Source organism: Cyphomyrmex costatus, unplaced genomic scaffold, assembly GCF_001594065.2.
Source record: "Cyphomyrmex costatus isolate MS0001 unplaced genomic scaffold, Ccosl1.0 scaffold199, whole genome shotgun sequence".
NCBI lineage: Eukaryota > Metazoa > Arthropoda > Insecta > Hymenoptera > Formicidae > Cyphomyrmex > Cyphomyrmex costatus.
In genome coordinates, this window is record NW_017276028.1 from 307,408 (window position 1) to 333,780 (window position 26,373).

A 26,373-nucleotide genomic window follows, 5' to 3' on the forward strand; every position below is an offset into this window, starting at 1 on the left:
TGATTAATTAATTATCCATAATCAATATTCTTCGAGCATATCGCTCAATAAAAAATAATTAATGATAATCATTATTGAAGCGGAAATAGTTCACAATTTATTCATTTTTGAAATAGAAATAAATAATATCGAAACGATAGGAAAAAAATAAGAATTATAAATTATTGTTTGCATTTGTTGATAATGTACAATATAATTTTTTAAAATGCTTGATTTTGACTATATCTCGACTTGAGTTGTTCACTAATTTAAGTATAATTTACTTCATCTTCTCTCAGATTTCAAAAGCGAAAAATGATACAAATCGTAGAATAAGGATTTAAATTACGATAAATTGCGACCGTTCGTTTGTCAATAATTCGTAAATCTCTGGAGATTTTTATGCATTCGAATATTTTACTGCATTGCACATGCAATATTGACAATGAGTTTTGATTATATATTTCTGAACAATCCCTATCATATATCCTACTTATTATTAGCCATTAACTCGATTTTATTTACGTATCATATGATATTGCACTATTACGTACACCATGTACATATAATATATAACATTATAAAACTATTTTATGCATACTTTTATTAATATTTATGCCCTTGTGTTTTACAGTTTTTTTTATTGTATGTATTGTACCGTGAAAGAAACATCGAATTGTGTAACAACTTCTTTGACCAATTTGTGAAGTAAGTTTTTTAAAACAAAAATGTCAAGGTATGAATTGTCTTTGTGTAGTCACTGTCAATGGCAAAAGGGCTTTTCGCGAACCGTGTTTCAAAGGACAAAAATATATATACAAGTAAAATATTCTCTATTTTATTTCAGATGTCATATGAAATGGACTTTTTACAACAGGATATTATAAAAATTATAATAAACGACAATCTCCCTCAACATTTTTGTTCAAAATGAAAATTTAAAAAGTTATTAAAATTTGCCTTTATTATTTCACGCACAACTGTGTGTGCATCGTAAGATATTTGATAAAAAAAGAAAGATTTTTTTAACAGTATAGATTCGTTGATTACTTTCTATACTAGAAGCAGATGCTTCTAATATGGAATTCAATTGCTTTTATCTTAGCTTAATAGAAATTTCTCCATGATGTACCTATTTACGCTGCTCTAAAACCGAACCGCCTTTTTAAATTTATCTTCTCCGCGCGAATGCCAGATGGATTTATCTTTCCATATTTACTATTCACCATCTTATCGTCGCTTATCCCACCAACGCTCGTGTGTCCATCTTCATCGCTATTCTGTTGACAGGCAAGCGATCGATTTGAACAGTTCTTAATCCTTCGCGCGGATCTATAATACATCCTCGCTACGAAAATCGTGCATCTTCCTTTTCCCCTTTTCGACGAGGGTGCGACATATTTGCGCGAGTTCGGCTGTCACACGCCGAAATGTCGAGATTTATGCACGAATAGATATATATAGACTAGACGAGAAAACGGAGAGAGAAGATGATTGAGAGAGGGAGAGAGAGAGAGAGATAAATATATAGCGAGCGGGACAGAAAATATCCGAGATTTCTCCTTATGGAACCTCATCCATAATGGGCTCTCGTTTCCTTGCACTTTGATGATTGATGAGCCCTTGTTTACGCGCTCCAACTGATCTTCTAACCCTCCTCCAACTCTCGCTTCGCATCGCTCTTTACCCTTCCTCGTCGACATTCGGTCGCTCTTACGGTTTCCTGCGTCTCATTCATCAGGGTGTCTACGGGATGGTTTAAACTCGTAAGAAATTACTATACCAAATTCAGTGGTTTCGCTTGAATTTGATTAATTGAAATTAATTTGACTAGTCATCGTCAAGAGATACGGAACGCGTAATTTATTTACCGATTAAATTATTTATTATGATTGTAAAGCACTATTATCCGTTTGATACGTTAAGCGATAAAGTTATCGGTTAATTAATCAACGCTCGATTCAATCTTCTCCAATTTTAATCGCGCTCTCGTTAAGTAGGCTATGAGCGCAAAATCTACAGTGTTTAATTAAAAGATTTAATCAACGCGTAGCCGCATGGTTGAAGAGAACGCTTAAACAATGTCCTACTAACAACCTAAATGACATTCAAAAATTATCGCACTCATCTAGGTAGAGTGGACACCAAAATTTATTTCGCGTGAATTAATTTTATTTAGGACAGCTGCACTTTTATGTAGTGCATATCAATTTTAGGTTGAAATTAAATTATTTGTATTTTAATTAATCTCGTAATTATATAATATCGTGTTAATCGTAAAAAAAAATTCGTAATTTATTTACAGTATAAAATATAAAATAATTTACTTATTTTATAATTGTTTTATTTTTGTATTATAATAAACGCATGAATATAACTTGATTGCTTTTGCATTTAAAAAGATTTCGTGATATCTATGTAATTTATTGCCAATAATTTGTTTTTGATTTGAAGCTGATGTTACAATACGAATACAAGAGATAAGTAGAGGTACGCACATTTTATACGATGGTGATTTGCGCTCATTTTTATCGGTTTAGAGTTTTAGGTATCGTTTTATTATCAATTATGCTGTCGCGTATATTTTCTTGGGAATGTCGACAATTAACCACAATTTATCTTGTCTTATCTCGCGAGTTAAGTTCAGCTTAAAGTCAACGTCTATCTTATAATCCCCGAAAATCTTTCAAGCTTTATTCGCGGTCACCCTGTAGATAGCCGTGTGGAAAAGACTCTCAGAGCCTTCCTCATCCCCCATCGTGGTAGTCTTTTTTTCTCATCCCGAGTTCTTTGATTTTTTCCATTCTCATCTTCTCCTTTCATTCTTTCTTAGCGAATAGCACTTTTCATTGAGCAACGAGCACAAGTGGATCTTAGGAACTTTGTCTCTCCCTCCTTCTCCTTTCCTTTTTCCCTTTCTCCCTCCCTTTCTCCTGTATTTTTGCGGTATCCTCACTGTTTCGAATGCATAATGAATTTTTCTTGTTTTCCTTTTCTCATTTTTTTCATTTTTTGTGGTGCTCCGCATCTCAATTCAAATGATGACCAATAATCGATGCCGCGGCTTATTTCGTTGCGGCCGCACTTAATTGCTACTCTCTGCTTTCTGCAATTGGAACGCGCAACGGCATTTTGCTGCAGTTGCAACGATTCTTACCACGCGGCTCTGAGAAACGCACGTTAATTGCGGTCGTCAAGAGGCCACAATTGTTTTCCTGCTTTTTCATGCACTCGTTCTTTTCCAGACGGCTATTATGGAATTTTTCATTCGAGGACCTACGTTCTATGCGAAAGAATTTTTGTATCTTTTTTAGAAAGAAGATTCTGAATGCGTCTTTTTAAAATATCTACAAGCCTTGCCGAATGAAGATTGAATTATTAAAGCATCATATAGACATAGTTACATGAATAATTAAATCATTATCTTGCTGCTAGTAACTTTTAATTGTGTTGCATTTTGTAAATAAAAATTTCATTATTTAACTTAAAAAGTAAATGTTTAATAATTAGGAAATTGGTTAAAATATTGCGTAAAAGTAATATGAGATAAAAAGAGATGAAACTAACATGAAGTAAACTTTTCTATATATACTCCGAAAATTCAGAAAATTAAGAAATAAGGCAGAAGTGGCTTCGTGGCCAACCAAGAGTCTACGCCAACAACGTCAAGTTTTCATTTACTTCCGAAAATGCGAAGCGCCAGCATGTAACTTCACAAAATGAAGTGCGAATAGATGCAAAGAGGAAGTAAGGTGAAATTACCAAAGTTGCGTAGTGCTGCTTGAAATGAAGCAATTAAGCTTCGAATAATTTTCCAGCCAATAGAGTCTTCACGCCCGAATACAGATAATATGGATAATACATCTATTTTATTGATTTTATCCTTCCGCTCTTATTGCGCAATGAAAATATCTCACCTTCGGCTCAAATTTTCCAAGCAATCAAGCATTTTCGAGATTATTTGACTGTATTCGCAAACTATATAAGAGAATTATAGTTTTGACTGTCTTAATTTATAAGTAATCAAAAGTTTCGTTTTGCAGACACGAACAAGGGGCCCTCGGGGCCATCCTTGTAAATTCACGCAAAATTAGACGAGGTATAACGTCTTCTCAACGCCTGTGATAATCCACTTACTCTTATCGCGGTGATTTCGTGAAAAGGACCGTGCTTGACATCCGGCTGAAAAATTAATTATGCATTCCATCGACTGATGCGCACAGAAGGAAAAAAGAAGCGAATACCGCGCCTTCTTCTTTTCTCGTACTGTTGCACGTAGATCAACGAAAGAAAGGGGAAGGGGGAGAGAGAGAGAGAGAGAGAGAGAGAGAGAGAAAGGGAGAATCGTATTGTCAAGTAGACAACTTTGACTACCACTTCCTAATTGCTTCAATTAAATATTTAATTAATAAGCTCGCACGTTATATACTGCTGGAAAAATTCGAATCAATCTCTAATGTATAATACTTGAAAGTGAATATCCGTTTGTTTCATTTATATGAATTTGTTAGAATAAGAAAACGGATGTAGTTGGACATTTTAATTCTATAAAATATTTTTTTTAAATAAAAAAACGCAACATTTTTCTGCTTATACTAAAAATTCAAGAAAGAAATATGGCAAAATTATTTTGGTAAAATCGTTGCTATTTGTATTATAATTTCGATAGTTCTAATCTAATAATAGAGTTCTTCACAGTTCTTCTCTCTTCTTTATATTTTATAATAATCTAATATCTACTATAAAAAAAATTTTATAATTTTACATTTGCATTTATATGATATTCATTCTTTTAGAGGCGTATACTTTATTCTCATCTAATTTAATTTATTCTGATTTCCTATCTGCTCCTCTCTTCTTCTTTCCAAAATTAAATGCATCACGATTAAGAACATCGTACTATACGTTCCGGTTGATAAGATTATTTCATCATTAGGGATTGTATGGAATGTATCCCTAACTTCCAATTCAGGCTGTTTTAATGTCCTTTGGAAAAAAAAAGGCAACGCCAATGCGAATGGAGTTTGATAAATTATCCACCAGAGATCCGACTTCCTTGGGAGTTTAATGAATTAAATATACTTTCTCGTCGTTATATCCAGTTAACTTATAATAAGTACGATCTAGCTACCGGGATACGAGAATTCCGCGTCTGCAAGCAGAAGAAAAATTCGCGGATAATTACGAGAAACGTTTGTGCAACTTTGTAAGAAGAATAACGGCAAAGCGAAATGTTGGATAAAAAGGGAAGTTATCCTCTGTAATCCGTGAATCTATGCATTATACCGAATGCTAATTATACTGGCATATTTAGATTCAATTCACTTTGAACTGATTACAAAGCCAAGCTATGAATTAATTGACTATTATAGTTATTATAATATTATGCATTTCCGTGGTTCATTTGCAGCAACATATGGACAACGGTTGTCAATTTAACGTATGACTGGGGTCAATAAATGACAGGAATACAAAACAATGTAACTTTTAAGAGAATGTTTTAGTTTTAAAAAGTGGATAATTACGGGGGATTTGTGACTTTTAAGTCTCCCAAATCGAATGAGACTACTGTTGTTTCGCAACGTTGTTTAATTTGCGTTTATCCGTTGTTAGAAGCAGATTCTATTTCGTCGTTTCACCAGAACCATGCCAAACAAAATAGAGCAACGTATTAATTTGAAATTCTTGATTAAATTGAAAAAACTCTCCGTATTCGCCTAATTTAGTTTTATGACTTTCATTATTTCCAAAAATAAAAAGTGCGTTGAAGGGAATCTATTTTCCGTAGGAAAGAGGTGAAAAAGAAACCGGCGGACCTACTGAAGGACCTAACAACTGATCAGTTTCAACATTGCCTCAAACAATGAAAGACACGTATGCAGAAATGTGTGAATAAAGGTGGAGAGTATATTGAAGGGGGTTATAATTAAATTGTTAGATTTTTAAAATATATATAAAGCACATTTTTCGTTCCAATCCTGTTATTTAATAGTCACATCTCATATTATTAATATATCATAGGAGACAAATTATGTAATTCGAACAAGACATATTAGGATGTATCTATCTTTGATTATTTCGAGTGTTGCGTGATTGTTTATAATGAAATACGATCCCGTAAAATATATCGGTCACGAAAGCACTTTTCGCGCATTTACCGTAATCAAGAATACAGTCACGTATATCATTGTAAATAAAGGCAAGTCGGAGAATCCAATCGTGCACGTACTTATTCGGAATGTATATAAGTTACGATCGCATTATGGAGATTGCGCTAACAAGTCTCGTCGGAGTGAGCTTTGAAGTCGGCATTCGTCGTACGTTCTTGTTGAATATAGATACGCTTTAACATTAATTTCTTTACTCGCTTCTCTACTTACAATTGATCAATGATTTATTTGATCAAAGTTATTTCCCTATACAGTCAACCAATTGAATTTTTTTTATATTTTTCCATTGTCAACATCAATCAATGTATTTTATTCACATCGAGAATCATACAATGGAAACAGTAAATTGAACATGGACATCTTTTGAATGTTTCATTACAATGAAACGTCGTTCTCTCATGAGCGCAAGAGTGTCAGTTCAATTACGAGCGGCTGTATTTCGAGTCGCGTTAGCGGCAGCGATTTATCGTGAGACAAGCTCGATCGACTCGTTAATCCTCAAACAATGAGCTCGGACGGAAAGGGTAACGTTTCGCACAGGACCGATGAAAAATTCAGTCTATGCCGGAACTACTCTGCGGCGGCAGCCGGGTTTAATTCCAAGATAATCGACGCATGAAAATTTATAAATTTCATCCGGTTAACCCCTCCAGTAAACAGCGCGCGGTCGATGAAAAATTCAGGGCGTTTACTTTTTCCACGGAAAGACCGGTTTTGATTTCGCGCGCGGCAACTGCGTAAAAATTGATGTCTTTCCGTGAAGAAGTTTGTTGGCGATTCTCGTCATAAATCTTCTCTGCAATGTACACGACTATTGTTCTGAAAAAAGCTTTTCAAAACGAAACATAAACATGCGTTAACATCACATTTAGTAATATCCGCCTGTAAGATATATTTGTACTTTTTTTCACTACACTTTTACATTTTTAATTTACCGTGCTATTAAAATGTATTCTCTTTCTAAAATTAATGGTTTCTGTTTTCTGTTTCTGCACTAAATTGCACTAGAACTCTCTTTCTATGTCATTTTAATTTCCAAAGGTATACACTATTATAGTTCAGCCACAGAAAACAGACCTCAAGAGTCTTGAATTTTCTATCGGCAATGTTGGACTTTAAAAGCACAGTCGATTTTTTTTTTATTATGAATTCTGGTAAATTTACAATCTGTAAAAATAAGTAAAAAAAATATAATTCAGCTTCTATGATGATAAAAACTAGCTGTTAGGGATGTTGGAGCAACGGCCGAACTTGATCGAAAATAAAACAGAATGTTAATTCCAAATAAAACATTACATACATATTTCTCTCTGCTTTATTCTATATTATATGAATGCTGATTTATGTATATGCTCAGATTGTACTTTTCCATTCACTTCTCTTGTAAATTTCAAAATCATAATTTGAAGGTCTCGTTATATTCTTATAAATTATTCAAATATAGAAGAATTACTTTTTATTTGAAATTATTTATATATGTGAAAAAATAACGTAGTAATAGAAAATTGTAATTTACATTTTTTCTTTTTCATACAAGTTTGTATTTTCCCACAGCTATTTGCGTTTTCTCTTTTATTCTGGAGAAATTTTTATTCTGAATATAAGGAAAACGAAGAAAATGGAAAAGTACGAAATGCGAATTTTGTCGGTATTACAGGAAATTCCAGCATCCCCTTAAAGCTTCCACAAGTACATATGAATTTTTTCAAATTTTTATACGATTTAGAACAATATAAAAATCTCTGAGAGAGAGAAGTTCGAAGATCCAGATTGCGCAAACAAAGCGCGAAAATTTCACAAAATTGACGGAGGGGTAAGATAATTTTGTATTCCTCTTTCTTTATTAATTCTTTCTCTTCTTGTCGCATCTCTCCAAAGTTGACATAAAAGTTTTGAACTTTTTAACTCAAAGAAGTAACATTGACTTTACACTTTACGACGGCCATTTTGGGTTTAATCACGTACGTACTTAGGAGCAAAATGGCGGTTATTTCAATGCCTTCCATGGACTTGTGCGTTACGATTTTTCCCAATATACTTGTATATACATCCGCGTGAATGCCCGCGACAATTCCGACGTCTCGCCCTGTTTCAAGGTTTTAATTTAATGCGCCGCGAGCGCAATTTCCCCGACTGCATCCAGACCAGACGCGGCGCCAGGACAATACGATGCACTTGTTCGGAGGAGGACGTGCACTGAGCGTCGCGCCGGGTGCCTCGATACTCGTGTATTCCCTCCCGGCGCAACTTACTTACGAGTGCTCATACATATGTATCTCATCAACATGCATATAACATCCGAGTAATTAATGTATGACTCCCTGCATATCGTTTCGCTACCACCACGTGCCGCACGTTTCCTCTCCATTCTCTTCCCATCGCTCTTCCCTCCTTCACCCTCTCGTGCAACACCCTCTTTGTCACCATTGAAGCGCGCGAATCTCTCCCCCATGATTGTCTTTCCTGTCGTTTTTCCTCTTTGTTACGACTGTTGTTGGGTTTCGTTAATAACAGCGATAGCAGTCGTTCGGAAATTTTTATGCGCATACGCACCTCTCCTGCATACACCGCGTTGGCTGGCGCTACAGATAAATCGTCCCGCGAACAATGTTGTCAAGCATATTGTAACAGTGGTTGAATGCGAATCATAGTTATGGATTCGATCAAAAGTATATATTCGTGCTTTATTTAAAAAAAAGTCATGAAAAGGTGAATTTTTGTAACAGTTTCGTTATAACTAAACCGTTAAATAATACCCATATTGCGCTTTGCATGGTCTATAGATAATCTTGTTTTTTAGTTGTAAAATACATTACCGAATTATTGAAATCTGTATAAATTATTACACATTTCTCTTTAAATTTATTATCATAATTACTCGATCTTTGTTTTACAATTTATCAGAAAATTTGCTTATCATAGAAATTTTCATTTTTTATTTAATTCCCAACTATATACTAAATTCTAAAGCATCCTGCAAGATGTTCAAGATACAGAATGTGTGTGTAAATGAATCTTACTCGCTTTACGGCGAACAATAGAAGAAGATTCAAAATTTTTTGCCTACAGTTTGGAACACAGTACAACTCACATCAATTATACAGATTGTATAACGTGTCCAGGATTCTCACTTCCAAATAATCCGTTACTGCAGTTGAGGGTTAATGTTGATTTTATTTTAATAAAAATTTAATGTGCATGATGCTAAAAATACTTAATGTTAAATATACATTACAAACTTGCAACATGTACGGTGACTTTGTGCAAAGTTTTTATCAAAAGGGTATCAACGTTAGATATATCGTATAAAATCATACAGAAGAACTGACTAGGAAAGGTATTTGAAGCCTCTGATGTACCCTGCATAAATATTCCATTTGTCCGACATAGCTATTACATTCAAAACGTACAAAAGGGCTCGCCCATTCACATAAATTAAATAGAATCGATAACTTACGAACGACCGGCACGCATCACGACCAACCGACTCCAACGTATCGGATATAAATCACAAAGGATGGAATTTCCGCAAGCGATCGAGCAAGATCGCGATCGGTTCCTCTGAACACAATCGTCTTATCGATCGATCCCACCGTTACGCGCGGGTAAACAAACAAACGACCGGGCTCTCTGAAGGAAGTACTCGAGATTCCGCCCTTGGAGGATCAATTCCGGTGGTGGCGAGGTCCCTCCTCAATTTATCGCGGGACCCATCTAGCCCCTCATCGGCCATAACCGAGCCTCCGTTTCCGCCACCGCCGCGGAGGATCGCATCCTGCGGCAGTATTACCTCGGCGTCTTTCTCTCCCTCTCTCTCTCTCTCTCTCTCTCTCTCTGTCTTTCCTTTTCACCGCTACTGAGACGATGAATTCTGCTCTGGTCTCCTTGAACCGTCGCGGTAGCATATCTACTCGCTTTAATTGGGATCAGCTTCCCAAGCGCTCAGCGCGAGACAGATGAAAGAAGGAGAGCGAGGTGAGCGAGTGGAGTCGGAGGGTCGTGAGTGCTCACGAGGAACAACTCGCGCCCTACAATTCCCTCCCCGCCGCTCTCTATTTGGCCCCTTTTCCACCCCGCTTACCCCTTTCTTTCTCCCTTTCGTTCGCATCGCCAGAGCGTGCGTATATAAAGTTCCTCTCCTCTCTCTCTCTCTCTCTCTCTCTCCCCGACTCTGCTGCTTCTCGTTCCTGAGGCGTTTCCACGTGGATCCTCGTTAACACTGCGGGCTTCTCTTTTCATGTCGGAATTCGAATACTCCTCGAGGATATAACAACTGGTTTGGCCTGTCTCACGCGCTTTGATGCCACGTCCTTTCTGTCTCTCTTCGCGCTCGCTCGCTCGTTCGCTGTCTTGCCCCTTTCTTGCAATACGCGCGTTCCCGTAACTTTCGTCTATTGCTAGAACTTTAGGAAACTGCTACTCTCGTCGCGACTGAACAAACTTGTGCGTCTTTTTGTTTTATTTGTTCCTTTCTTACTTGAATTAAATATTTTATTTAAAATATTGCCATTAATAGCAGTCTCAATATCGTGTAAAAGATAAAACTAATTGTTAGTATTGATCGAATTTAAGAAAAAAATGTTTAATGAAAGGAATTGAAATTATGTCACAAACATATACAAAGGAAAACGAAATAAAATATAAGTTTAACAAAGCAACTGTCAAAACGGTTTCCCACGTTAAAAAAAATTAAATAATACTTTTTTCTTTAAATAATACTAAGTAAACATTTACTTACAGTAAATAAATATTCAATAAAAAAATGATAGTTAAATGAAATAAACATTTTTGTATCAAATATATTAATGTTCACGTAAAGTAGATAAATATTCACTAAAAACTATTCAAATATTATATAAAATTTGATATTTTTTTCAGTGCATTATTTTGATGAGTTTTGAATATATCGTAGAGCATAAAAAAATATTAGACCGGTATTTTTTTATCTGCTTATCTCAAGACTTAGGAGTTCGAAACGATCCGTCAAAAATAACGAATGTTTTTTATCCTCGATGTTTTTGAAAAAAATGTAAAAACTATTATTAGAAATACAAAATACCATCAAATATAAAATATTTTTTTTCGTATAAATCTAGTTTTGAAAATATTTGCCGAAAATAAAAAAAAATCCATTTTTAGAGGTTATTTCTCAACCTCTAAATCTTAAAATAAACAAATAAAGAATGTAAGTCTAATATTTTTGATGTTTAACAAAACATATCCAAACCCCATCAAACTCAGTGAGAGACAATTCCAATTCCCTTGTAAAAGTGTGTGCTTATTCAGTTCGTTGCTGACTAAACATTGAGATAAACTGTACAAACTTAGCGCATACTAAAAAAACGCGAGGGATGAATGAATGAAGCAACCGCAAATTACCAGCACGAATTGCGATGCCGTTCAAGAGTGTTAAACCGAGCAAAAAGTTTTGCGCAGCGGATGCCATGTGGGCCGTAAACATACACTGTAAGTGTGATTTTGCTCCCCTCGCTGTAAAACGTGCACGTGGCCGTCTCACAAAAAAGGAGCCCACATAATTGTTGTGCCAGGTACCCATTTCTCTGCATATTGAATAACGGGGTTCGGTACACGAACGCAAACACGTCTGCCGTTCTGTCAGGCCCAAAACGTTCGAAATCTTCGGATTGTGCGCTCTAAAAAATATTGCTAATAATATATGTCATGCTCTTTGATGTCTTTTTCTTTTTAAATGGCAAGGTATGTAATTTTAAAAATAGAAAACTATAGATTGTATTTAACTGTAGGTTAATATTTATTGCAAATATATATATGTATTGCATTATAGAGAAAGGAAGATTTTTTATATTTATGTCATTCTCTATCTTAACATATCAGGTTGTAAAAAATTTCAGATTTTCAATCTATTGCAGTATTACCTGATTGATTACTTCATTATTTATTATTTCAAATATCAATTTGTTATAATAAATTATAATATATATTTATTAAATTACAATAAATTGATTGACTTAACTTTATTTTTTATATTTATTATAATAATTTATAACTTTATTATTTATAAACAACAAGGACACAAGGGCGATATAAGAATCAAAACTTTAAAATATAAAACGTATAATAACTTCTTTCGATAATTAACTTGACACTCAAAAACATTACTTAAAAACTACTAAATGTAGATATATTTAAAGAATATAAAATATATATAAATAAGTTTCTCGTTACAAGTTTCGGCTCTTGGATTGAGCCCTCCTCAGTCATATTAAACAGCAGTCAAAACAGTTACTGAAGATCGCTTATACAAATTCTATTAGCCTTGTGAGTCTCCATATAGCAAATTAACATTGATTACAAACGATTGAAAAATCATATGTATAACAATATCTCTGAAAAGAGATGGTAAAAAACTTTCTTTATAAATCTTAAAAAACACATGTCAAAATTCTAAAAGCAAACTCACCAAACGGCCATCAAGTGAAACAAATTGATTAACAATAATATTAGTTCGGTGTGTCCACATGACTGTAGTAATATTCGTCATACAATAAAGTATAAAATGTCACAAATTAAAATATTCATTATTTATTATTTTAAATATTAATTTATTATAATAAATGGATACCTCAACTCTATTTTAAATCTAATGAGAGAACAGGGCTACGAGCCATAGATTCATTAAAATCTTTAATTTTATTTATTCTAATATATTGCGAAGAATATCACGTAATGTTGGCGTTTCGTCCCGGTTTCCAATACTGGACTCATCAGTAAGGTATTGTAATGGAAGCCTACCTTAAACGCCTGTTTTAGTTATTAAATCGAGATTCTATATATACAGATAAACGCGTATCAAAGCTCTATTTTAAATATTTATTAATCAACGTATTATAATCATTGAATGAAATTTAAAACTATAGAAGATCCTATGGTTTTTTAATAAATTTCTTGATCACAACACCAGCATCATTCTCAGATTTCATAGTATCTGGTTTTCATACTGATTACTTTCTCATGTTACTTTAAATAAAAGCCGCCGAACCGTCTGCAGCTATTATTGCGATATATGAATCTGATACGTTTTTGTAATGTTCTCTTCGTGAAAAATAAATAATCTATGATACTTGAATTATTTGAAATAATTGAAATAATTAATGTATTATAAAACTTGATCATTTTTAGAAATTTTTAGTAAGGCGAGAATATAAAGACGATTATTTTTTCTCAAAATTAAATTGCAACAATTCGAATTACAATAATGTTCCACAACAGAAAACATAAACCATTACGCATTTGGTATGAGACTTGCTTGTGTTAAATTCATAATCTACATAGATTTATATGCGGCAACGCCAAATCTCGTTCCGCGTGGGGTTCTTGAGTATCTCGAACCGACCCTGTTAGGTAACGTCGTTTATCTAGTCGCCAATGTCGTCGTCGTCGTGCTGAAATACACAAGACATTCCCGGATTACCTCTCGAGCAGTGGGGCGGCGCATTGTCTCTTTTACGAGGATAATATTTCAGTAGGACGTCAGTCGTCTTTCTGTTTCACGCGCGCGTTTTCGCACGAGAGTGAAGCAGTTATGCGGCATTCACACACGTAGCTACGAGAGATTTCTGAAGTCTCCATCCTATCCTTACTTTACTCCTTTCTCCCGATCGCAGCTACGTGCGAGAGACACCACACACAATGCCTGATTTCAACGTTTCGGCTCTTCATCGAGAGTAACTAGTTTATCACGACGACAAATCTTATAATCTCACCACTAAGTCAAGATTAATTCTGCATGTGTAAGAAGGATGTACCTAGTGGCAAAGATTGTAGTAAACGAAGTTACTTGATCATACATGGTAATTAACGGATCATATATCACGGCGTGCAAGCTTGCTTGCCAAAATTAATTTGAGAGAATTGCTTTTTACACGTATGTACATGCACAGACGAACATTTATAAATTACGTAAATTATTATTAATTATAGTGCATAAATTGATTACAATTTATTTTGTATTAGTTTTGTTACAGATTACGTGTAATAGGAAAAAAATGTAAAAAAAGACTAAAGGGTGTAGATTATGCGAATATTGGTTCATTACCATAAGAAATGCAGTTATTAAAATGTATTAATTTTATTACTGATAATCTCTATAAAACAATTGTAAACAATTGATGAAATTACAACATAGTACGTAATTTATATATTACACTTTATATCATTTTTTTATTATTTCATAAACAATTTGGAATATCTCGAGTTTACCATAAAACTGCCCTTTTTATAAGTATTAATAAATGAAATCCGTTGTTTTATTATTTTGCAATAACTCTGTTATATTTACAATTAATTTTGTGTAATGAAATCTGTCCTTTGCTTTTCAATGGACCGACATTTTTTTGTTGGGATAAAACTCATATCTTGTGCAATATATACAGAATATCCCATTTTAATTACCCCAGGCAAATATTTTGCAAAACATGTTAGTTACAAACAAATGTTTCAGATAAAAGTGGAACGATTTTGAGGGGGTCGGTTTTCTTTTTAGATAGAACGCTAAAATAATATGAAAGTCATCTTTTTTTAAATGAAATTGTATAATTTTTTTTATATAACATGATTTCTTTATACTGCATATGAATACAATATATTAAGGTATATCAAAAACCAATAGTTTACGAGATATTTAATATTTCGTTAATATAAAAGCATAATATGTATAAAATTATCTCGTAAGTTACGGTTTTTAATGTCTCTATTTTAATAAGTGAATATATGCAAGATAATTAGAGGAATTATATTATGTAAAAGAAGTCATATAATTCTATTTTAAAAAGTGGAAATAATCTTTAAATTTTGGGCACTTCCACCTAGAAAAAACATGACCAAAATTTGTTCCCTTCAAAACCATTTCCATCTGAAACATTTTTTTGTATATAATGGTATAAGTCTGGAGCTTATATATCTATAGCCTGGAACTATAAAAAATGGAATATTCTGTATATAATATGTATAAATATAAATAACATCGACTACATAGCTTATTTAGGGTCGGTTGTTTTATCTTTGGATGAACTATGTGATAATTTACCTATTGACTAAACAAAACAACAAAAAAGTAAGAGAATAAAAGAATACGGGTATATTTCGTTTCTCAAGGATGATGCACATGATGTATTATATAAGTCTGTATCTTTTATCCTTGTCGTTCACCGAATGATTAACAAGAATAATTTATACACATTATATATGAAAAGGAATGCTAAGAGAGTAAAACAGTGAGCTGAAGCTTACCGAAAGGTGAAACAACCCAGCCTTAAAGAGATAAAACGATCAATGGTGGATAGGTATGTTATTTTTAATAATTTTATTTTAAAAATAAAGTCGATCTCAGAAACAAAGTTCATTCTTGAAGTCTTCACATCAGAGGATAATTCAAATATTACCCCCAATTAATGATTTCTTAATTGCGTTGAATCACATTCTATAATTTTTCTGGGAGCGCTTTTATAAAAAAGTTTCCCGATTTTATCTTTCGCTCGGCAATGTTTCTTTAAACTTCGTATTAAAAGGAGGCAGTCGTAATAACGCAATGAGTAATCCTTCGTTGTCTTGCACGATCGGTGCACTGCATTTTACCGCTGATATAGGTAGACTACGGCCGAAAAAGCCCTTCGTCCTGGCCTCTCCAGCGGCCTTAATATTAATTAGGACCGAGTCGTGCGTGGAATCCTGATAAGGGAGGATCCTCGTTTGCATTAATTATGCACATACGCGCTTACGACGAAATATAATAGATATTTCTTCCGCTCGACATGAAAGTTTGAAAGGAAGCCCAGAAGCAATAACCACTTACTCCCCTCTCGCTTAATTAACCCCTTCAATTTGCAAATTTTAGTTACTTTAACCTTTCTATTACTCCAAGGAAACTGATTAAATTACCCTAAAAGGGGTAGTTTTTATATCGTATTTCTGGTTTATCTTTTCCCATAGCTGTGATTGTTATTCAACATAAATAAACAGCACTTCTCTTTCACTTGTTATTTTTCGTTACTTAAGTTCTCTCACAAAATTTACAATGTTTGCGATAAAAATTTCAACCCTACACCAAGACTTTAAAATATACGCTGTTAAAATTTAAATGTTGTAACAACGATAGCGTTCAATCGAACTTCAGAAGTCATAAAGTTAAAGTTCGATACACAGAGTTTCGCGTTATCACGTATATATATTTATCTGAAGCACTCCGCATTCCGAATTTAGCTGATAGCGATTCCAAAAGTCGAAGACAATGCAAAACCCGTGGCCCGTTATTTTTCGAGGAATACGCGGTCGAGCGGGCGAGCGCGCGATACGCAACCGAGATCGACGTATCGGAGCATCATCAATCGTGAAAACGGAAACGAGCCGATTGCGAATATCTCGTTCTTTATTCGCCGGCATAATTCACGACGGAATCGTGGGCTGAATGGAACATCTCGTGTTACACGAAGCTGCCTTAAAGCTCCGCATATGCATGCAGCTTCCGTAAATATGAATTCATTTCTCTCCTCACACCGCCGAGTTTCACGTATCTCTCGACGGCACTGCCTGTTTCTCCGGCTGCGCCTGGAGGGTCTGACAGCGACTAAGGGTGCGTATGCACGCTCGCACGCACATACGCACGCACATACGCACGTACTTATGCACTCACGCACGCACGTGCTTGCACGTTTGCTATAATCAGCGCGTAGATTTCTACGGATAACGTATAACGTGGTATGTGTACGGAGAAGGGTGTTACGTTCGTATTACATTAACCATCAGTGACTCTTGATACACAGAGAGCGCTTCCTGAGACCGGCTTAACCCTTTCGTTAGTGTAGGTATTCGCGAGATCTTAGGCGACACGTATACCGTTCATTATATTCTATTACAGCTCATGAATACCATCACGTCAAAATGAGAGACTACGATTCTCAATTTTATTCAATTATATCTGAGATAGCGCAGTGCTGATAGTTCCATGTTATCGTATAAGACTACGATATCGTATTACCGTATTGATTTTGGCATTTTTCTAAAGATATATATATATAGATTACAAAGACATTTATTTTTATTTATTTAAAAAATATTTTTCAAACATTTAAATACTAAAACAAAAGATTTAAATGTTTGAATATACTGCCTTCGATCGCATTCGTATCTATCGAGTGATAACGCGGCACTCTGAGCGGAGATAAATGCAGATTGCTCTCTCTCTCTCGAAGAGAAGGGTTCAATCCGCTTCTAATGATACAACTAATGCGGATTCACTGTAGATCTCCAGACGGTCGTTTCAACGCGCAATCTCATCGCACGTTCTTCATCTGTAAATGTAGCCATCTCGTTCTGACGTCGCATTACGCGGGTCATTCCGTGTTACGTAATTATAGTAATTACGTGTATTAACGAGGAACGAGACGAGCCAAGTGCCCGTTGTAAAGATACGTGAGAAGAAAGGAAAGAAAGGAAAAGCAAATGCGGTGTTAAGTGGATAACGAGGTGACGAAGTGACCCCCGTGGAGTGCGATGCACAGTGCAACAGAGAGAACGAACACACCTGGGGCAACGACGATGAATGCCAGTCCGTTAATGACATATGGCACGCTGCTGCATCGCGCTCGAAGAAACTTTCGGAGGGGGTGAGCTGCGAGTGAAAAGGGCTGGGAAGTTAGGCATGAGTTTTTTTTTTTTTCATTTTCCGACACAACCGACATATGCACGCGTCTGGAAAGGAGAATGTCGGGGATGTGAGAGACAATGAGACTATTTTGCGCGAGATAAAACGGGGACCGGTGGAGACGGAAGGGTGGCCGATTGTATCAGCAGTCACCCCCTTGCTCTCTTTATCGTGCTGCAACCCGAGTTGCGAAATGCACCGCGTTTTGTAATTGGAGTGCATATCGAGTTGTGTAACGGCGCGCCATGCGCGCAGAAGGATTCTTTTCAGCTGAGGCGAAAAGCGGCAAATGAAAATGGCGAAATTCATGATAAAAGAATAGTTGGGATCGTGAGTGCGCGAAGTAATAGCTACATGCGGATAAAAATCTTATCATGAAGGAGATTTAAATGCGTTTATTATAATAACGAGTATAAACTCGATGTTTTTTTTTTATATACCTCGAGGAGTTTTTTTATATACCTTAATTTATAGCAGATCTTAAAATCTTCACTTTTTCTCAACGAATTATTATTAATAATTATATCCTTTTTTTTTCTAACCTTGAATAAAATGAAATTTTTAATTTCTGCAAGGAAGAATTGATTTAAACTGATCACTTTAATCAGAAGATCTTGTTGCATCATATAGTCTGTAACGTGTATCTAAAGACGAAAATTTCTGTGTATAGCAGAATTTTGCGGAAATCCGGTACACGCATTATATTTTCGGTCAAACATTGCTTGTGGCGATGTTGAACTTGCTTTACAGGGCACGCAAAACCATCGAGTACACTCAGCGTTTACATCACATCTATCCACACGTGTACTTGCAACAAACTCTTCACCAAGTATACGCCCTTTCCCCCACCACCTACACAGTAGCTCTAATAACGCGCGAAAGCGTTCTATTATTGCCACGGAAATAACCGCGGGAAAATATTTTTCCGCCGATAGCAATAATTAACGTCTGGTTTTTCCTTTGGAATTACGCGACCGCGACGATACACGCACGCGCGCGCGCTTTTTTTATCTTCTTTTTTTTTTTCGCAAACGCGTCGGATCGGCCGGATTTCATGAAAAGCAGGGATTAAATTCAACCGGAATCACGAGCTCGAACATACGTATGAAGAGAACGGAAGAAAGGCGTCCGGCAAAATTCACTTAGCGTCACGGGAAAGCTAAATGAAAACGGTTGTTTGCGGCGCGGTAAAAGCCTCTGCGAAAGTTGCATCATCTCGTCGCGTTTCCCATATTCAGGGGAATGAAACATTCCTACTCGCCGAGCGTATAGAAAAGGACCGTGCTCCAATTTGGAACTCGTGTGTCGCAGAAAATTCGCGACGAGGCAAAATATTTTGCAGTAATTCCCAATATTCTGCGAATTGACGACTTTTTTTTAAAAGAGAGATTAATCTTGTGGCTCTTATATTCCGTGACATTATATACTTTTATTCTAGCAATGATATATACGTATATTGATAACATATTTATATATATTAAATCTGTTCACTTTGTATTTGAATTCTTATTTTTATAGTATTTATAATGATATCAAGAATTTTCGCGGCTAAAATTTATTAATATCTTGCGAATTTTGAATAATATTTTTAAATAAAATTTTTAATATAGAGCAATTGTAATTATAAATAATTATATCATCAAGATTAACAAAACACATTGATCTAAAATATGTTATTTTTATGTTTATTTTCGAGTCATTTCAATTTTCAACATTTAACAATATATTTATATTATATATATAAATTTGTTTTAAATTATTTGTCCTCGGACGGTATTTCCCTGAATAATTATGTTAACAAAATTATTTAATGAAATAACTTTATGTTGTACAATATATTAATTATAATTTTCTCAAACAATTTTATAAAATATAAAGAAAATTGTTTTGAAATATATTTTATTCGGAGGTATAGAGATTGGTATACGTTTATTTTATATGTTTAATACTTACAAAGAGAAACAAAGGTAAACAAATTAAAGAAGCGACGAGAGTGCATATCAATATCAAAATTTTCATTAATGTTTCACAGCGATTTTATATTCGTGTGCTTCGCTTTTCTCATTTTAAATCGGAATTAAATCATATTTTATTGGTCGACTGGTTGGAAGGAAATACACAAGCGTAAGACCTAAAGCGAGGATATAGTCAGATCAAACGGGCAAGCGGCAAAAAAAAGCTGCCAATTATATATTCAAATGCGACCGCGTCCCCGCGCTATCGAGCTTGCAGGAAAAAAGGATAAAAATTCAATTAAAAGAGTATCTCCGGTGTCGGAAATGTCGCGAGCACACCACAGCCGCGCGCGGCCGCAGCATCGATTTTATTATACAGCCGTCCTCAAAATTGATCGGTCAAATTTCATCTTCTGGCTTGATTACAGTTACCATTATCGATACCACGCAGCCGCAGTCGTACACTTTTGCGGGATTACATTTAAAATGGAGATCGCGATTCTGCGAGCTTTTGGCTCAGCTTTGTAATAAATATAGTCCGTCGATGCTGTTGCCTCGAAATTTCGTCCTGGATATCAGGATATTACATTTAAAAAATCTAGCTTTGAATATACAATAATATAGAGAGAAAACAGAAAGAATCCGCTTGGCAAACTGACTGAATATTTTAAGAGCTGGAATAATTCAGTAATTTTCAATTTCGCGTATAAATTTGTCAACTTTTTCCTTTTCCTATAGAAATGGAAATCTATCTTTAATTTGTAATTTATATCATACCATATTTTAATGTGTCATAATTGAATACATTAAAATCTAATGACAAAAAAATATATATAAACTTATCAAATTTTCATACTTTCGAAATAATAACACACATATATTACATCTATTGTATATGTCATTGTGTTTTTTATTATGTCGAAGGCATAAAAACTTTAATAAGTTTATCTTTTTGTTATTAGATTTTATCAACGTTTAGTATCAAATTACATTGTTTATTACACACACACACAGCAAATAATGTAATTTGATACCAAGTTAAAAAAACAAATGAAAGTGTGACCTAAATGCACCGCGCATTAGCAGTCGCCCGATGTGGCCCTCATTTTATACTCGTTCCGATATGTGCGTTTAATGCGTTCTCCATGTTCGATAAATAAAGCTCAAAAACAGAAAGGGTGGCAACATTTAGCGCTGAATACGTAACGAAACACGGGTATTAAACTTCAAATACACACATGTTCAATTTTAGGAAGAAACTGTGCTATGGCCATAATATATATATTCCAATAGGTAATTATACTCACCCAACGAGATTCGTGAGCGCCAATTATCGCTGCGATTTCGTCCACATCATATCGGCCACCAATTACGGAAGTTCCAAACAGATTCGCGTGCACTCGGCTTTACGTATGATAAAACGCGTAAATTTGCTGGCCACGCGACGATGATCCGGTAAATTTGTCGTTGACGGCGTAAAACAAGGGACGAAATTAATTGATCGTGCATTAATTATAACCAGATGCCATGGTCACTATTCAAAAGGTATTGAACGCCCGCTCTACTGAACATCCGGATCATTAAGCATTTTCAGCAGAATTTCAACGATAATCGTACTATACGCAAAAGGACAAAACGTTTTGAATTCGATTTGTTGGAAAATTAAAATTATTATATATATACAACACAGGAAATGCATGTGTACACATTTTTAGAAATCTGATATAAGATTGTTTAAAATATAAAATAATAATTTACTATTCATCTAAACTTATATTCTTTTCTATCTTATATTATGTGTACATCTTGTATAAGTTCTTTTTCTATAAAAAAAATAAGGAGATGTATAACATACGATAGATAACACTAAAGTTTAACACTAATATATTATATAACGATATGCGCAAATACATTGACATTTGAAACAAAATCTTGCGAAATAGGTACTTTACAGATTATCAAAAGCGAATCTGTTACTACATCGAGTACGGTATCTGTTTTCTGCTATTATTGATCAAAATTATATATTCAGATCACGTCTTAAACCAACTTGACTGTTAAAATATCATGATTAATTGGTACAATTACATTTGATTAATGATCTTAATTGCATTATCTTTCTCAGTCCTCGAACGCGCTCTGCATTTCCGTAGAAATTATTATTCCATTGTTATTATAATCGACGCTATAATATGGCGGAAATTATATAGTCTTTTGTTCGACCACAGTATGGGCATCAATGTTAGAATTATAATATTAAACACATTGACCGCGAAATCTTTATGTTCTGGCAATAATGTCTTTAATATTGAAGCATAATCTTAGAAAATTATCATAAATATCTAAAATTCCTACAAAAAAATGTATAAAAATATGTCTTTTTCTGTGAATAGTAAATTTAAAATGTGTAATATTTTTTTTAAGATTCAGAAGGGAGAGAGAGAGAGAGACAGGAGATTTTTAATCCAAATTATTCTTCATAAATATTTAAAATATTAAAAATAAATATTATTTGAAGATTTTAATATGCAATTATAGTGATTTAAAATGGTCTCATAATTTCTACACACCATCCAAATATTGAAAAAATATTTGAATAAAAATTTTTTTAAATATGTTTATTGCTCTAATAATAGTTTCTTAAAATTAAAAAACTTTTATTGAAAGTAAATATCAATGTGATAAATAACAAAATTTAGTTTTTGTTACGAAATAAAAAATTCTTTAGTCGATATGTTTCAAAAGAATGTTTCGTCTTTTTAAATCGTTTATCAGCGAAACAAGGAGATACGTCTCTCATATTTCTGCTGTACAGATATGTGCCGATTTGAAGTGAAAAGAAATGTTCACTCCCGGGACGCGCTCCCTTGACAATCGCGAGTAAGTACAGTCTGGAAAAATATCAGAGATATCTTTCGAGAAGATCCGAGGCTTAGAAGGAAATCGCGCACGAGTGATCTCGTGAACTCGAGGACGCGATGTCGCCGTCGTCGTCACGGATTAAACTCCGTCGTGCAGGAGTGAAATCACCGGGCGCGAATCGAGCCATTAATACGGGGCAGATTAGTCGCGCTCTGCAGCTCGCGTGTATTCCGACCACGTTTTTCCGGTTATATGATCTTGGCCTGACTCTCGACCCGACTTTGTCATTACAGTGACAATGACAGATGCGGAAGCAGTGGCAGGCGGAATTGCTCAGCTACCATGCGACGTGAAACCGCCACTCTCGGGGGACAAGCTGCACCTAGTTATTTGGTATAAGGAGGAAGTAGATGCACCGATATACAGGTAAATTCTTCTTCTTTCATTTCTCTACCTTTCTCCCTTTCGCTCGGTCCTTTCTTCTTATGTTGATCGCGTGCAATATCGTTCCTGCTTTTCGAATACAAAACCGCGTATATAGTCTCGCGTGCTCATTATTATTACAACAACGTTTGACGCTATGAGTTATTTGCAGATTTTGCATTTTGATATCTAACTTTAGATGAAATTAGCATAAAGGATTTAAGTTTCCCATTTCTAAATATTTTTGCTGCATCGGTTATTTCAAAAATTCCTGAAATATCGCACTGGATTTAATTAAATTTTTTTTATCTACGTAAAGAAATAAAGGAAAAATTAGTTGGACTGATGTATAACGAAAAAAGTATGATTTATTACCTCGACGTTTTTCCTGAGAAAAGTAATTCGATCTGAAGTTTTTACACTGTATTTATTTTACTAATATATTTTGACTTTTACATACATAAAGGCTGTGTTCACTTTGTGTTCAATTTTAGTTCCTTCAGTTTTATACACGCGTACATATGTACAACGTGCTTTTATATACTGACTTAGATATCTAACATAACAATTCTCTTGCACATATTTAACATTGCTATGCAGCACTTACAGTATATGTGGAATGATAGTGTCACGTATGATATATATGTGAAAGACAAATTATAGGAATATGAGATGCATTACGACACACGTAGAATAATAATTGAGAATCACAAAATTATATTCCTTTTTATTTATTAGCATGAGAAAATAATACGTGTAAACTAGTATACGATTTTATACTGTTCTCTCACATATAGATAAATTTACTCATTTCTTATAATAAATATATAATTAAAAATATAAATAATAAATATCCTTCTTGAAACACTTTCGACAAAATTAGTTATATTACTTTCAAATTTGTAAATATATATGTACCATATATCGTGTAAATATACATTAATAATATAGATAATACAGTAAATAATGTAGATTATAACTCGTTTAATGAAGCGTTTAAACGCTCTTTACTTTTTGAACTATAAAATTACACGAAATGATTTCATAATAAAACAATTTAGTGTATGGTACCCGAAGAATGGCATAAATAATATTTCTGGCAAGAGTAATTGCAACAGTAATTATTTCGGAATGAAATTTATCAATTTCTTGAGACGAGGTTCTGATTATGCGCGGGATATACTCGAGTCAGCTGAGAAAACGAACTTCTTCCGTTTGTTCCGCGTTGGACTTAATTCGCGCAAATGGAAATGCCTCTCAAACAGAAAGACAGGCATAATTTACATTCCGCGCCGCGAAAGTGACATATCAGAGAAATGCAGGAAAATCGTCCGATATTCTAGTTAGGACCCTTCGACGTTCATTAAATCAAAGTGAATTGCATCTGAGAGATATGTTAATTGACCGACCATTAATATGGTCGTCGATCAAATGAACGACGTAAACGATGCTGGCAATATGATCATTGTTAATAGTACCGCTGTCAAGTCGTATTTACAGTTAGTCTAATTAGATTTGGTTGCATATTATTTGTACACGATACATGCATTTCAAGCAAAGAAATACTTTTAAGCCAGTACGATGAATTCTATGTGTAAGTTTTGCATTTGATTTCAACTATGCTGTTGCTATTTATTATATTTATTTCATATGTAAATAACGTCTTTCCGATTACAGTAATTTAATAGTTTTAAATCATTCGATATGTATGCAAAATTTATTTTCATGTTTGTATAAAAATATTTCCGCTGTACAATATTTTTATTAAATTCTGCATATCGGCTCTCCGTGGCGATTTATTATATGAATTTTGACATTTTGTATAATTTTTAAAAAGTCTAAAAAATTCTCTCTTTAAAATGCATTTTATGATATTCTTTTAATTACAAAAGCATGTTATCATTTCTACACAGCTCTATTTTACGAAAATATTTAAATTAAAATTTATACGCTATATTGTTCTTTCATGTTGCCAATGTTTTTTGACATATTTTTATAGATTTTTCTGTAGATTTTTTAATACAATTACTATCGAAAAACACTTAAGATTAATTTATTTAATCGGGAGACGCGGTAGTGTCTCCGGTTCAAAAAACCGACTACTACTAATATTCCTAATAAGTTAGTTGTAAAAGAAGATGGCACTCAATATGTAATAATACAACATTACTGTTTAATGAGTTTCGAAAAGGTGTGTCTATTATTTTTAATTCAACTTATTTTAAATTCGATGACATTTTGTTACAAACAAATTTTTACCCATGGGATCCCCGTTATCTTCTGTTTTGGCTAATTGTGTATAATACAAGATTTAGAATAAGACATTTTTAAAACTTTAACCTCTCCCCCATGCCATTTTATTATTGTTATGTTGACGACATCATATTAGCGGCAAAAAACAATCATATTAAATCAATTCTTGATTCGTTTAATTCGTACCACGAAAGAATACAGTTCACTGTGGAATATGTGCCAAGATGATGGAATTAGTTTTCTTGATGTCGAACTATTGATTAATGATGATAAGATTATCTTTTATAATTTTAACAAGCCTACTAATTCAAGTAGATTTTTAAATTTTAATTCTAATCATCTTATTGAACAAAAGAGATGTGTTGTCATCGAATAACATGACAGAATCCTGTTCTTATTAGCACATTTTAAAAAAATTTCATGTAAATAATATTCATTCATTAATCAATACTTTTTTAAATAATGGCTATCCAAGAGATTTTTTGTTTTCCACTATAAATACTAGAATAAAAGCCTTGACCAGTAAAAGCAATTTTGATAATTAGAATTCAAAATGATCTTTCTATCTCTGATTTAATTAATAATAAAAGATTGTTTACAGCTCCATATTTTTAAAATGTTTCTGAAAAATTCAAATCTTTAACACATAAATTTAAATTTAATATTACTTATCAACCCATGAATTCTTTAAATCATTTTATAAAAACAGGAAAAGATAAAATAAAAAAAGATCATTCTAATGTTGTGTATCAAATAAATTGCACTGAATGTGATGTCACTTTATGTTGGTCAAACAAAACGAAAATTAATCACGCGTCTTCCTTTCAATGCAATATCTGTTATTTCCCTCTCGAATAAATGATGACCACTGTTTTAACTGGGACGATATAAAAATTTTGGATACTGAATTATCATATTATAAACGTATGATATCATATTGATTCATATAAAAAAAACAAGAATTCGGTTTAAATCTACGAAATGACACAACACGATTTTCTGAAATTTTCCTTCCCATAATTAAAAAGTAATCTTTTTTTTCCCACTTTCA

At 33.9% G+C, this 26,373-nt stretch overlaps 1 protein-coding gene across 1 annotated transcript in view; it reads left to right on the plus strand.

Annotated features, from left to right (window-relative positions):
- Nucleotides 1–22,944: 22,944 nt before the first annotated feature.
- LOC108773106 (hemicentin-1) overlaps nucleotides 22,945–26,373 on the plus strand; it is a 55,326-nt gene continuing 51,897 nt past the window's right edge. The window contains exon 1 of the mRNA XM_018538827.1: nucleotides 22,945–23,072. Coding sequence (XP_018394329.1) covers nucleotides 22,945–23,072 — 128 coding nt within the window. The remainder of the gene's footprint in view (nucleotides 23,073–26,373) is intronic.